At 36.8% G+C, this 14,523-nt stretch overlaps 1 protein-coding gene across 1 annotated transcript in view; it reads left to right on the forward strand.

Moving 5' to 3' along the window:
- WIF1 (WNT inhibitory factor 1) overlaps window positions 1–14,523 on the forward strand; it is a 73,404-nt gene that overhangs the window by 34,835 nt on the left and 24,046 nt on the right. The window contains exon 3 of the mRNA XM_045829574.1: window positions 7,672–7,780. Coding sequence (XP_045685530.1) covers window positions 7,672–7,780 — 109 coding nt within the window. The remainder of the gene's footprint in view (window positions 1–7,671; window positions 7,781–14,523) is intronic.

Consider the following 14,523-nt stretch of genomic DNA (forward strand, 5'->3'; position numbering starts at 1 on the left):
AGAAAAGTAAGAGATGGGAACTGCTTCATAATCCAGTGATTCCATTTCTGGGGATATATCTGAAGGAACCCAAAATGCTAATTTGAAAGAATATATATCCACACCCCTATGTTCATTGCAGTGTTATTTACAATAGCCAAGATTTAGAAGCAGCCCAAATGCCCATCAGTAGATGAGTGAATAAAAAAGCTCTGGTACGTTTTCATAATGAAATAGTACTTGGCCATAATAAAGAAGGAAATCTTACCCTTTTCAACAACATGGATGGACCTGGAGAACATTATGCTAAGTGAAATAAGCCAGTCAGAGAAAAACAAATAACATATGATTTCACTTAAATGTGGAATCTAACAAACAAAATAAACTAACAAGATAGAAACACTCATGGATACAGAAAACAGACTGAGAGCTGTTAAAGAAGAGGGTTAGTAAGGCTGGGTGAAAAGCGGGGAGGGATTAAGAAAAAATACATAGGCACAGACAACGGTATGGTAACCGCCAGAGGGAAAAGGGGTTATGGGGAGGTGGAAGAGGGAAAGAGGGGGATAAATGGTGGCAGAAAGAGACTTTACTTTGGGAGGTAAGTGCACAATACAGTGAGCAGATGATGTGTTATTGAGTTGTACACTTGAAACCTGTATGGTTTTATTAACCAGTGTCACCCTAATAAATCCAACATAACAAAAAGCAATCTTTTGACCCATAAAAGTAATTTAGCAGTTGCAAAAACAGAAAAGCTGCTGCCTGTCTGTGAAATCAGAGACTAATGCCATTTCACCACAACAGCATGTTCAGGAACACCCTGCTTATGCTTCCTGAAGCCTCTCACTAGATTATCCATTCATCCAGCAAATGCTTATTAAATGCCTTGCTTGTGCACAATGCTACCTGACTCCCCAAGAGAGTGTTGGAAAAAATGCAGCCTCATCCTTAACCACAAAGAATTGAAATGTATATGATAATACATGCCCTACACCTGTGAAAAGTTTAATAATAATGTGTGGTGATATATGTTTAAGGGCCGCTGACTTAAGTCCTGTCACAGGCCGGCAGAGGTGAGACACTGGCCCCGAGGCATGGCTATGGTGTGTTCAGAGGAGGCCAGTGGACTTCCAGAAGAGGGCCCCTGTTGAGAGTAATAATCTAAAAAACAAAATACATGAACAAACAAAATTGAAACAGACTCATAGACACAGAGAGTGGACTGGTGGTTGCCAGAGGGGACGGAGCTTGTGGGACTGAGTGAAAAAGGTGAAGAAATTAAGAAGTACACATTGATAATTACAAATAGCCTTGGGGGTGTAAGGTACAGCATAGGGAATATAGTCAGTAATATTGTGATAACTATGCATGGTACCGGCTGGGTACTGGAAATATCAGGGAGGTCACTTTGAAAAGTATGTGATTACCTAACCAATATGTTGTAGCCCTGAAATCAATACAAAATACTGAAAGTAAACTAATTGAAAAATGAAAGTAAAAAATAAAGAAAGAAAATTTGGAGCCAGACTTGAGGACACTTAACAGGCTGAAGGCCTTGTCTTGGAGATCCGGGGAGATAGGAGAGGACTGTGACCTGGCAAAGTTGTGTTCTAATTGATACATTGGTTTATATTATGGCAGATATTTTAAAGAGGAAGGCAAGGTAGTATTTCAGAAAGTATTATAATAATGCCAATATGGGGAAATAAAGTCTGGGTTAGGATGGAAGCAGTGGGAGTGAAAGGAAGGAACAGGATCAAAAGATATAATGAGAAAGGATAAGATTTTGGTGTCTGGCTATTGTGAGATGAGATATATGCAAGGAACAGTAACAGCTCTGAGGTTCAGTACCTTTGTTATTGTGAAAATGATAATACTCTTGATAAGGAACTAGGCTCTGTGCAGGCAAGAACGGCCCAGAGGCAACGTTAATGGTTCCTGTTGAGCATCATTGCTGGAAAGGAAATGGTTCCATCCGTGAGAGTGCACGAATGTTATGACAAAATACAAAGAGAGAAGAGCTGAGGCCTGAGTCTTAGTGATTTTCCATGATCATGAGCCTAGGGGAGGAGAGTTAATGAGGAAATGCAGGAAAATCAAGGCATGGGAGGATAGTCAGTGTCACAGAATCCAAGGATAATGAGTTTTCAGTTTGAAGGATAAAATTGTGCAGACAGGTGACAAGAAAAATGCCAAGGAAGAATGTGAGATCTGGCAATTTTAGTCTAGACATTCAGGCATCATTATTTTAAGCACTGGTATGTTTATATGTTTTGTTTGGGACTTTCACATTGAACTATTTTCTTTTCTTGATCATTTTAGTAGCTTTCTTCTTGCCCTTCATATACAGTATAGGAGCTATGTTATATCCTTATAGTAATTCTCATATTCCATGCCCTGTTCATCTGGACATACTTCTATGCTATAAAAATAGGAGGCTGTTGTGAGAAAGAAATGAACAGTGACTTGAGTATAGTGAACACTCAAAAAAATTACTTCTAAAGTTTGAAACCTTAGGCATCTGTAGTTTTGCACCTCTAAACAGCCTGAAAATTTCTTTGGGACAAATATGATACCTTTATTGTTCTACTGTTTTCCCATGAGCCCTCAGGTCAGCATCAGGATACATGAAATTAAAAGAGGTTTGAGAGCCTCTTTGAAAGCCTTATGGGTTGTATGAAAAACTTTTGATTCTTAATTCAGAGGTTCCTGCAATTATTGTACTTATTGGATTAAGTATACGCCGTAAACCCAGAACTTCAAAGGTGGAAAAGAAATGCTGGATTGTCTCTCTTCCTTCCAATGGTTTATGCAATTCTCTGCTTCCTTTCTCCATGCCTACCTGCCCACCCTTCCAAAAAACAAGAGTGCCAGAGTGAAGGCATTATGGGTTGTGCCACTTGCTGTTTAAATGACATCGTCTTCAATCCTGGAAGGAACAACCCTAATATTTAGCCAAGTCTCTTAGAAGCAAGTTAAATGGACCCCAGCACTTCTCTCTTGATAAAATTCGCCTGACTTTTATACTTCCCCATGAAAAGAAAATTTACTGCATGACAAACCAGGCCAGCAAGATTTTTCAGCAATTTAATTTAGCAGTGAATTATTCTCCTGAATAGACCCATTCTTTGTTTGAGTACAAGGCAATCTTTCATGTGTTTCCCAAATAAGCTCCCCACTTGCCTCTACCTGCATTTCCGCTAGTGTCATTTAATGAAACAAAATGTACTTTTTCCTAATAGAAGTCTCGTGCTCTCTAATATGCCACCACCTTTAACAGTTCATGCTCTGACTTTCTTTTATCTAACTAATAAATCTATAATTTGTGAAACTTGTTTCCAAACTTTAAGGCTGGCTCTCTGTTCTCTTTGGCATAGAATTTAGGTTTTCTTTGACCCCAAATAAGTTTCTCCAGTGGAAAGGTTTGGGACTAAGAATATTTATTATATTATAAATAAAGTAAAAACAGAGAGTCCTGTCTAGAAGTTAGAATATGACATTATAATTCTATTGCTTATTTCATCATCCATTTTCTATGATTCTGAAGAAAATATTTAAATGTTTAAGTTAAATGAAGAATATATTTCATCTCTACCTCATGGTGATCTATAGAAATATTTATACAGTATTGGTGGTTTTAAAAGATCTCTTTATAATGACAGTCAAACTTGGAAAGAACTCAGTGTCAAGATCAGAGGCAAAGAGTTGGTCAATTTCTAAGAGGTTTTCAAGCTGGACATTTTTAATAAGGCAATGAAAACAATACATGAACAAACCCCTTTTTAAAAAATATACCAAGTATAAAGAAGATTTTATATATTAGAGATTATAGAAACACTATCATTTTCAACAAGACAGACAAACAAAAAAAGTTGACTCTGGCAACTGCCTTTCACTGATAGGATCCAAGTAAGAAACTGTTAACCACCAGTTCTTCACCTGTGATATAATCTTAGAACTGCAGCAGAAAAACCTACTAATTTTAATCTACCAATTCTCAAAGAATTCAAAGGGACATCCTAAATCCCCTGCATTGTGAAATTTCTTATTGGTAAGTCAGAGTATTGGCTGTCCAGAGAAGCCCATTAAGCCCAAATGCATCATGTTGAGCAGTCACGCCAACACTAATTATGAACTCTCTGATACTGAATACAGTGGATTCTGTGCTGCCCAGTCCACTTAGTGTGGCTACATTCAAAAGCTGCAACAGGAGACCCAAGTGCTCCATGGCAGCGATTTTCAACCGGTATGCTGCAAGAATTTTTAAAACATGCAGTACCTGACTGTTTAGTTAGAGTCACTGACCTCTTTTCCCTTAGGTTGTCAAATAAAAAAATGACAACAGCCAACAAAACAGTAGTCTTCTGGTGTGACTGCATCGAAATTATACCTAGTTTTTGGTCAGATCAGAAAAAAAATGTATTTTTGGTGTGGTGCAGAATTTTAGTAATTAGTTTATGTGTTCCATGAGATAAAAACGGCTGAAAATTGCTGCTCTGTGGAGTTGTTAATGGACCCTGAGTGAAATTCTTCCAGTTCCACATTCTTTGAACACCATCAAACGTTTTTAGAATAGACATTAATAAACTACCTCAATAATGAGTATTCTTGTCTTGAAGCATGCTTCAAGTAGATACATGAGAGTTTTAAATGAAGCTGTTACATGGGCACAGCCCCACTAAATAGAAGTCCAGGAAGAATATTTCATCTATTACCAGATAATTATACAAATATCATCAGGCACTTAGCAGTGAAAGTAGAGTACATGATTAATGTTTGTTTTTAAATAAATGTATTTATTTCACTGTAAAAGGTATGGAAATACATTTGAAAAAGAGAAAAAAAGAAAAAAACAGTTATCAATCCTATACAATCATTGTTTTAATCTTTGTCTAATCTTTCATCCTTTTTCTTATAATACATAAAATGGTTTTAAAAACTTGTTGATTTCCCTGGCTGGTGTGGCTCAGTAGATTGAGTGCCAGCCTGCAAAGCAAAGGGTCACCAGTTTGATTCCCAGTCAGGGCACATGCCTGGGTTTCAGGCCAGGTCCCCAGTAGGGGGTGCACGAGAGGCAACTATATACTGATGTTTCTCTCCCTCTCTCCTTCCCTTCCTCTCTCTCTAAAAATAAATACAATCTTGAAAAAAAACTTACTGGGGCACAAATATACAATGGACTACTACTCAGCCGTAAGAAATGATGAAATGCTTCCATCTGCAACAACTTGTATAGATCCTGAGAGTATCATGCTAAGCAAAATAAGTTGATGGAAGAGGACAAGAACCATATGATTTCACTCATATGTGGGCTATAAAACAGAAAGCAACAAATCAACAGACAAAATGAAACAAAAAACTCCCAGACACAGACAACAGTGTGAAGGTTACGAGAGGGGAAAGGGGATGGAGAGAGTTTGAAGAGGGTAAAGGGAGTCAGATAAATGGTGACAGGTGACTAGACTTTGGGTGGTGAGCACAATATACAGATGATGTATTATAGAGTCATATATTTGAAACTTACATAATCTTATTAATGAATGTCACCTCAATAAGTTTAATTTTAAAAACCTATTGAAATTATATTAGTATTTATAAATGTAATTTTAAATGTATCACCCATATACACATAGATTTAATTTATAATGCAATAAAGCTAGACAATATAATCATGGAGCAGGAAATGATTTATTACAGGGTATTGGAAGTGATATAGCCATTAAAAAGCTTTATTTTCAAAGTATTTGCACTCCACCCATGCAACTCTCGTCCACTGCTATATGCACTGTTGATACAAATGTTTAGACTAAGTCTTAGCACAAGTATGTTTGTCATGTCATTGTCACTAGTAGTTATCGGTGTAATTGGTAATATAAATAATTAAAAAGTATTAATTATAAACACATCCAGCACTCAATCTGTTTATAATATCAACTAAAATATATTTTGGAACAAAATGTTAACTGATAAATATTATCAGCGAAATGTAAAGGGGAATGTAACTGGAGAAGTCATTTAAAATACCACAATTTGTGAAAAGCTAAGTAGCTGTCCACTTTTAATAGTTGCTCATTTTCCTTCAGGGACAGAAATAATGTTCTCTTTTTTGAAGGAGTTCATTCCAAGTTGAATTACCTTTCTGACTACACTCTTCATCAGACTTCTTGCAGTCTTCTGCCTTGCCTTAGACAGAGGAAGAATTGACTGCTTTATGGCCCTTTATCCTTAGAGCCCTCCTAATGAACACATTTGAAAAATCAATTCATGAAACTCTTACCCTTCTAGGGAACCTTTCAGAGTGGTCTTCTGGAAGCACTGCCACAATGCAAAGAAGGGGCTGCAGTGAGAATTTGGTCAATGAAGCCACTCCTTTTGGCCCAGTGAAACCAGGAAGTGTTTTTCACTTCCCTGCCAGTGTAGACAATGTCCCGATAGCAACTGAGATCACCCCTTCACATTATCATCCTCATATGAGGATGATCCTAACCCATTTGATACCATCCTTTAAAGCAGAAAACTGAGTGGATGTCAACTATGTATCTCAATATCATCTACTTTGGAAAATAAATTTTATACTGCATATAAAAAAGCCATATTCCTTTTTAATCTCCTTCTAGCTCATGTTTACATAATTAATTTCATTTATTAACCCATCCATATTCTGGTTATCTCTACAGACAACTGCAGAACCAGTCAACTTGTCTAATTCTCATTTTAGCAGCTGCCCTATATATTGATTGTTTTATATTCCAAAGTAAGAACCTATTGTTTCTACTCCAATAGAAACCTCTTAGAGTGGATAGCACTGAAAAATGTTGTTTCTACTCCAATAGAAACCTCTTAGAGTGGATAGCACTGAAAAATGGCAACAACAATATCATTAAATTTTGGACTTTAAACTCTTTTAATAACCCAGTTGGGAATCAGTTAAGAATCAAAGATAAAGCTCTGCAGTGAGATTATACATCACTACTTCCCATATTTCGTGGTTGTTTAAGTAGCGGGAACCATTTTTTCAACTAGACTTAGAGGGAAAATGAAAATGTTTACAGTGTAGAGATTGATGGCTTGTTGTCGTATGATGGTGGTGCATTTTGCATTTTTAGACTTTTCTCTCCATATTTTAGTTGTGATCTTAAATAGAAACCTCTTAGAGTGGATAGCACTGAAAAATGGCAACAACAATATCATTCAATTTTGGACTTTAATATCTTCTCTTGCCAATAGATTTCTGCTTTCATTATTCCTTATTATTACAGTTTTCCAAAAAGGCACATTGCCAATTTGAAAAAAAATTAAAGAATTACCCATGAAGCTGAGATGAATTTTCTAAGGGCTAGCTGATTATTTTGATACCACTTGTTTCCTTCAGAGCATTTTTTTCAATCCTTTTAAGAGATGGCAAGTAAATAATATTGTTTAAGCTAAAAGTTTACCTTGAGGACATTTTAGATTAATATTATTAATGTTTTTAAAAGATTATTTCTCTCCAAACAGAGTCTAATTCTAGAGCTCTAAAATCCGGAAGAGTGAATTCTACCTACACAATATTTTAGATGTCGTGTGCTCCAGAGTTTCCATAGTAAAAAATGTCACTCTCCCATCAAAGGGATGATGAGTTGAATTAGTGCCTTCTCACTCTCTGTGGTTTCCATGGTACTGACTGACTACCCATGCCTTTTGTTGCAGGCAGAATACTTCTACGAATTCCTGTCCTTGCGCTCTCTGGACAAAGGCATCATGGCAGATCCAACTGTCAATGTCCCACTGCTGGGAACAGTGCCTCACAAGGCCTCAGGTGGGTGGTCTTTGCCTCAGAGAAAAGTTTACCCTCAAAAATGTAACGATGACGAGAATAATATTTAAGATCCAGATGTCACCCATTAGAGGGATTATGGAATACTCTCCTGAAGAGATGGCTTGATTTTAGGGCAGCTCAGTTGTTATGTCTTTATATCCTTTGGACAAAAAAGATTAGGAAGGGAGTGAAGAGTTTTATAAATTCCTGGAAAACTCTAGTCAGCCCCAATTCATATAATTCCAGATTAAAAAAAGAAAGAAAGAAAGTTGCCGGTGAGATACTTCGTCAGGGAGTGTGGATTAATATAGTGCACATAAATGTGGCAAAGTTCATGACTGGGGGTCAATGGGCTTTGTCGAGAAAAACTTCCCCAAAGTGAGCATTGTACAGTAGCCTCCCCACATCTGGAATTTCACTTTCTGTGGTTTCAGTTACCCTGGGACAACTGGTCATCTCTACAGATAACTGCAGAACCAAAATGGTCCAAAAATGTTAAATGGAAAATTCTAAAAATAAACAATTCATACATTTAAAATTGTGTACTTTTCTGAGTAGTGTGATGAAGTCTCACACTGTGCCCTCCCTTCAGCTCACGACATGAATCGTTCCTTTGCCCAGTATATCCACACTGTATATGCCACCCACTCACTCAGTTATCAGATCATCTATCACAGTATGTGTGTTCAAGTAACCCTTTACTCAATAAGCGCCCCAACACACAAGAGTAGTGATACTGACAATTCTGGTGTGTCAAAGAGAAGGTGTAAAGTGCTTCTTTTAAGTAAAAAGGTGAGTATAGTACAGTAAGATACTTTGACAGAGACCACGTTTACACAATTTTTATTATATTATTACGATTATTCTATTTTACTATATTTATTGTTGTTATCTGCTTACTATGCCTAATTTATACATTAAACCTTATCATATGTATAGGAAGAGAGAGTATATGTAGGGTTCAGTACTCTGTGGTTTCAGGCATCTACTGGGGGTCTTGGAACATATGCCTGACAAATAAAGGGAGATGACTGTATTAAATAGGAATTTTCCACCTTAAAAAGTGGAAGAAAGGGGTTTACTCTTTCAGGTCTAATCATTTTTCTTTGCTAAGAAAATAATAGTATGTGATATTTAATTAGAGATTTTAGTTTACAAAGTACTCATTCATGCATGATCTACTTTGAGTTCTGGGAGGCAGTCAAGGCCAGAATTACAGCTCCATTTTACCAATTAGAAAATTAAGGTTTATGACGTTTAACTGACGTTCTCAAAGTCATACATTGGTAATAAGCAGTGGAGCCCAGATTTTATGACTTCTAGAAAAATACAGATCACTTATGTCAACCTGTTCAAATATTTCCATCCAGTCTTTTCCTATGAACATATATTTTTCATAATTGTGGTAAAGTTATATATTTGGCCTTTCTTCACGACTTTTTTGCTTTTAACATTTTAACATAAACATTTTCCTGTGTCACAGAGTTTTTTCCAAAAGTTATTTTTAATGCCCTTACAGTATTCCATTTTGTGAACATACCATAATTTATTTACTCATTCTTTTATTGTGTTACTTAGATTGTATTCAGGGTTTGAATCTAAAAATATCACAATACACATCCTTTCTAAGTAACAGATGGTCACTGGACAGGAGTTCTATTTTTTTTAATTCAACACAACTGTCAACACAGGGCCCCACACAGCAGGCATTGAGAAAATACTTGTTGATTAATGTGTGTATCAAAATCTTGTGCTCATATTATTATTTTGGTAAAATAAATTCTCAGAACTATGAACTTTTTGAAAGGCTCTGAGAACAAATTGCCAAAATGCAATTACTGTCCACAAAGCTCGCACCCATTTGTTCCCTAGCTGACAGCGTGGAGAGTGCCTGCTTACTCTACGTCACCTCATCAACACAGGCTATTAATCACATGAACTATTTTGCTGCTTTAAAAATGAAAAGTGGTTTCTCAGTGTTCTTTCAATCTGACTTCTTAAAATTCCCTTTGAAGTAGAACATTTTCTTTTATCTAATAGACAATTTAAAATGTTTGTGTACCATGCTAATTTTTATATTGAAATAATATTGTTCTTACTGATTTGCAAAGCTCCCTATACATTTACCCTTTAATGCAATTCTTTTCGATTTATTTTTTGAGAGAAGTGGAATTTGCAGGGGCTTTTAAATTCTATGTGGTCAAACCTATCTTTTCTCTTGAGATTTTTTTTTTATTATTTGTATGGTTGGAAATTAATTCCTATTCTAGGGTTTTACAAAAATTTATTTTGGCAACATTATGAAATAAGGCTGTAACCCAAATTATTTTTATGAATCATCAAAGTTACCAATTTGAGAAGTTGAACTGATTCAAGATATGTTCTTTATTTCATATTAACTTCTTTTAACATAAGGGGTTGTTTTAGAGCATATTGTTTGTTCTGACATTGTAATATTGGTAATGCTATAATATTTTAAAAAATTACTGATAGTGTAACCTTTTAAAAAATTATTCTTATTCTTCTGGAGGAATATTAGAATAATTTTGTCAGATGTCAAATGAAGATCTCATTAGGAGCTAATTTAAATCTATGAAATAATCAGGAAATCAGGCACGCTTACAAAGTCCATCTTCAGGTTGCAGTTACCTACTACTTCCAACCGCTAGCACTGCCACATTCCAGCATTGTAAGAATTGGGGACTGAATAAGCACAGTTTTCTTAATTTTCTGGCATAAGTGCCTGTGTGGATGTAGACAGGAAGAGTGAATTTGAGTTTCTTTTGGGTCATTCCAGTGCTGCATTGTGACTAGCAGCCCTCCCAGAGGATCTGCTTTCAATCTAAATGAGTTTGAGGTTCTAGGAAGCCCATGTGAATGAATGAGGCTTGGGGTGCTGGAGATTCACTTGCCTGTGATTTGTAGCCGCAGGGACCTGGATATCCCATCCCAGAGACATGGATATTGTATTTCCACTCAGATGGCATTGCTGGGGCTTTACTACATATTGGAGACAAGAAAGGCACTCTGGACACCAAGTTCTTGGAATACAGCCATGTCACATGTCAGATGCCATGTGACATGTCTCATGCCATGTTCCTTTTTAGTCAGAGATGATTTTTTAATAAAATTTTTCTTGATCACATATTTTGCTTTAAAAAATAGAAACTGTCAGGGATAAAACAAATACATGTCTTTCAATTTCCATTTATATTTAAAATCTTTCCCTTTGTCTTTTATTTTGATTTAAAAAATTATATTTTATTGATTATGAAATTACAGTCATCCCATTTTTTTCTACCCTTTATCTCCCTCTTCCCTGGGTGTCCTGTCCCTTCAGCATTCTCTCCCTTAGTTCATGTCCATGGGTCATACATATAAGTTCTTTGGCTTCTCCATTTCCTATACTATTCTTCCATACCTACTAATTATACTTCTTATTCCCTGTTCCTTTTCCTCCATCCTTTTCCTCCCCTTCCCACTGAAAACCCTCCATGTGATCACAATTTCTGTGATTCTGTTCCTGTTCTAATTGTTTGCTTAGTTTTTTATAGGTCCAGTTGTTGATAGTTGTGAGTTTGTTGTCATTTTATTGTTCATATTTTTGCTCATCTTCTATTTTTTAGATAAATCCCTTTAACATTTTATATAATAAGGGCTTGGTGATGAACTCCTTCAATTTTACCTTATCTGGGAAGCACTTTATCTGCCCTTCCATTCTAAATGGTAGCTTTGCTAGATACAATAATCTTGGATGTAGGTCCTTGCCTTTCATGACCTCAAATACTTCTTTCCATCCCCTTCTTGCCTGCAAGGTTTCTTTTGAACAATCAGCTGTGAGTCTTATGGGAACTCCTTTGTATATAACTCTCCCCTTTTCTCTTGCTGCTTTTAAGATTCTCTCCTTATCGTTTTCTTGAGTAATGTAATTACGATGTGCCTTAGTGTGTTCTTCTTTGGGCCCAACTTCTTTGGGACTATCTGAGCTTCCTGGACTTGCATGTGTATTTCCTTTGCCAGATTGGGGCAGTTCTCCTTCATTATTTTTTTCAAATAAGTTTTCCATTTCTTGCTCTTCCTCTTCTGTTCTGGTATCCCTATGATTCAAATGATGGAACATTTAAAGTTGTCCCAAAAGTTCCTATGCTTCTCCTCATTTTTTTGAATTCTTGTTTCTTCATTCTGTTCTGGTTGAATGTTTATTTCTTCCTTATGTTCCAAATCACTTATTTGAGTTCTGGTTTCCTTCCCTTCACTGTTGGTTCCCCATATATTCTTCTTTATTTCTCTTTGTGTAGCCTTCACTTCTTCGTTTATTTTGTGACCATACTCAGTCATTTCTGTGAACATCCTAATTACCAGTGTTTTGAACTCGTCATCTGATAAATTGGCTATCTCCTTGTTACGTAGTTGTTTTCTGGAGTTTTTGTATGTTCTTTCATTTGAGCCATATTTCTTTATCTTGGTGTACCTGTCACATTGTAAGAGACAGAGAATTAGGTATTCACCAGGGCAGGACAACACCCTTTGCTGCACTGTGGCACTCTGTGTAAGGGAGGGGTCAGAGAGGGAACAATGCTGTTGCTTGGCTCTCATCCTGCTTTCAGTTACTTCCCTGGCTTCCCACAAGCAAATTGCAGCTTTCTAGTACTGATTCCCTTGTAGGTGGGCTTGTGTATGTTCTAGGCTCTCTTGGGCTCCTCCAAAAGACTCTTCTGTGAGACTGGGAGTTTATCCTGCCACCACAACCCCCACAGATTTTTACAGCCAGAGGTTCTAAGACTATTTTTCTGACACTGGAACCCTGGGTTGCCACGGTCTGTCTCACTCCCCAGTTGTTCCTCCTAGTTTATCCACACCTGAATGTGGGACCACCCAGTCTACCAGCCTCCACTTGCCCACCTGGTCAGCCACTACCCACCTTGTCAAGCATCCTCTCTGCCCCAGCTTCCTGTATCCACCCCTCCTACTAGTCTGAATGAATGTTTCTTCTTTAACTTCTTGGTTTTTGTACTTCTATACAGTTTTATTTTTCTGGAAGTTCTGGTTGTTTTAAATTCAGTTATCCTTTTGGTTATGCAAGGAAGCAAAGCACATCTATCTACAACTCCATCTTGGCCAGAGCCATGTTCCCTTTGTCTTTTTCTGATTATTGAAAGAATACAAGCTCACTGTAGCCTACAAAATCCATAATTAAATTCATTACACAGCCTTGAATTTTTGAATTTCTAATTTAATGCCTGTGTCTTAATTCTTCCAAGCTTTATTCATTTTTTGTGTGTAGTGAAAAAAGCTTACTGAAATTCTGCTTTTTAGGATATTGAAACAAAAAGACTTTGAACATATGATTTGAGAATATTTTAATAGATCATGTTTAGCTATATCATGTTCTAATAGTTAGAATCTTTACAAGTAATAAAATTTAGGGGAAAAAATGGATGATGCTTTGGGCAAAGTGACCTGGAAAAGAACAAGCCTCTGGGACCAGGTGACTTATGCACATGCACACACACTCACACACACTCTGCATGTACAACTCCTCCCCCCACCCCACACACAGGTTTTGGAGGCAGATGTAGGATTTGTTTGCAAAAATGCAGGTGCAAGAAGTTTATGGGAATTTCAGCCCATTGCAGGGCAGTTATTCATTAGCCTCATTAGCTCAGTCCCCACAGTAGGAGCAGTGAGGGTACCTTGAATTATTAAAAAGTAACCAAATCAGTGTGTCTATGGTCCTAAGCATTCAGGTAGTGTTCATTATTCTCTTGGTCTATTTTATACCCCCAAGCTGCTAAGCTATTCTTTTATCCGACAGACTCCTTATATGCCTAAACATTGAAAAAGAAAACTCTTGATCTTTAACAGTTATGAAGTGCCTGCCTTCTGGCATCTGTAGAGAACAAAAACAGGAAATACAAACTGCAGGGTGGTTCCGTAAAATTACTGAGTTGGATAACAAAAAACATAAAATTTCCATAAAGCCAAGGTTTTGCCTCTTTGAACACTCTTGTCATACCATGAATCCAACAGAACAGTGGTATTCCTCAATCAAGACTTTCAGGAATCCAGTGTCTAGAAACTTTAAAATAGATGCTAATGCTGATCATCTTCTTGGTGACCCAGGTCTTAGCAGAAATTAAAGCTCAGAGTAGCTGCTCAGTGTTTGCTGAGGGAATGAATGGCTGTCAGCACAGCTCGGAGCACTGATGACTGTTTGTGTGGCATGATTCATAATCACAGAGCAGTGTATAATTATGTGGTGTTGAGAATGAGCTCTCTCCCACCTTTCTCACCCTTTTCCCTTGCAAGGGCAGTGATTCGGGTAACCAGAGACTAACGATGTATGAGCAACATGCCCATCTCAGTGTGGAAGACATATTTAATCAGAATATGTTTGTTATTTACTTTATATGAGTTTGTTTAGATGCAATCAATTGCATATGAATGTGTACTTGAATGCCATGTGATTTATGTTCAATCTGCTTTAGTTTTTCTGAGTGTATTAATTTATCTCAGTTTCAAGCATACAACCTAGACTGCACTGGATTCTATAGCATCTGGCCAAATTTCATATGTCTTTTAGTGAAAGTAGCTCACTACTCATGTACTTATTGCTGCAAAGCATAACATTACAACTTTCACATTTCTACTAGTCCTTGGAAGTAGCGAGAACTATGCTTTTTCTGCCTTCAATGTTCCTTTTCCTTTGTATATGTGTTCTTGTGAATATACATTGTTAATAT

The sequence above is a fragment of the Phyllostomus hastatus genome, unplaced genomic scaffold (genome assembly GCF_019186645.2).
Source record: "Phyllostomus hastatus isolate PE091 unplaced genomic scaffold, TTU_PhHast_1.1 phas_scaffold_93, whole genome shotgun sequence".
In the NCBI taxonomy this organism is placed as follows: Eukaryota; Metazoa; Chordata; class Mammalia; order Chiroptera; family Phyllostomidae; genus Phyllostomus; species Phyllostomus hastatus.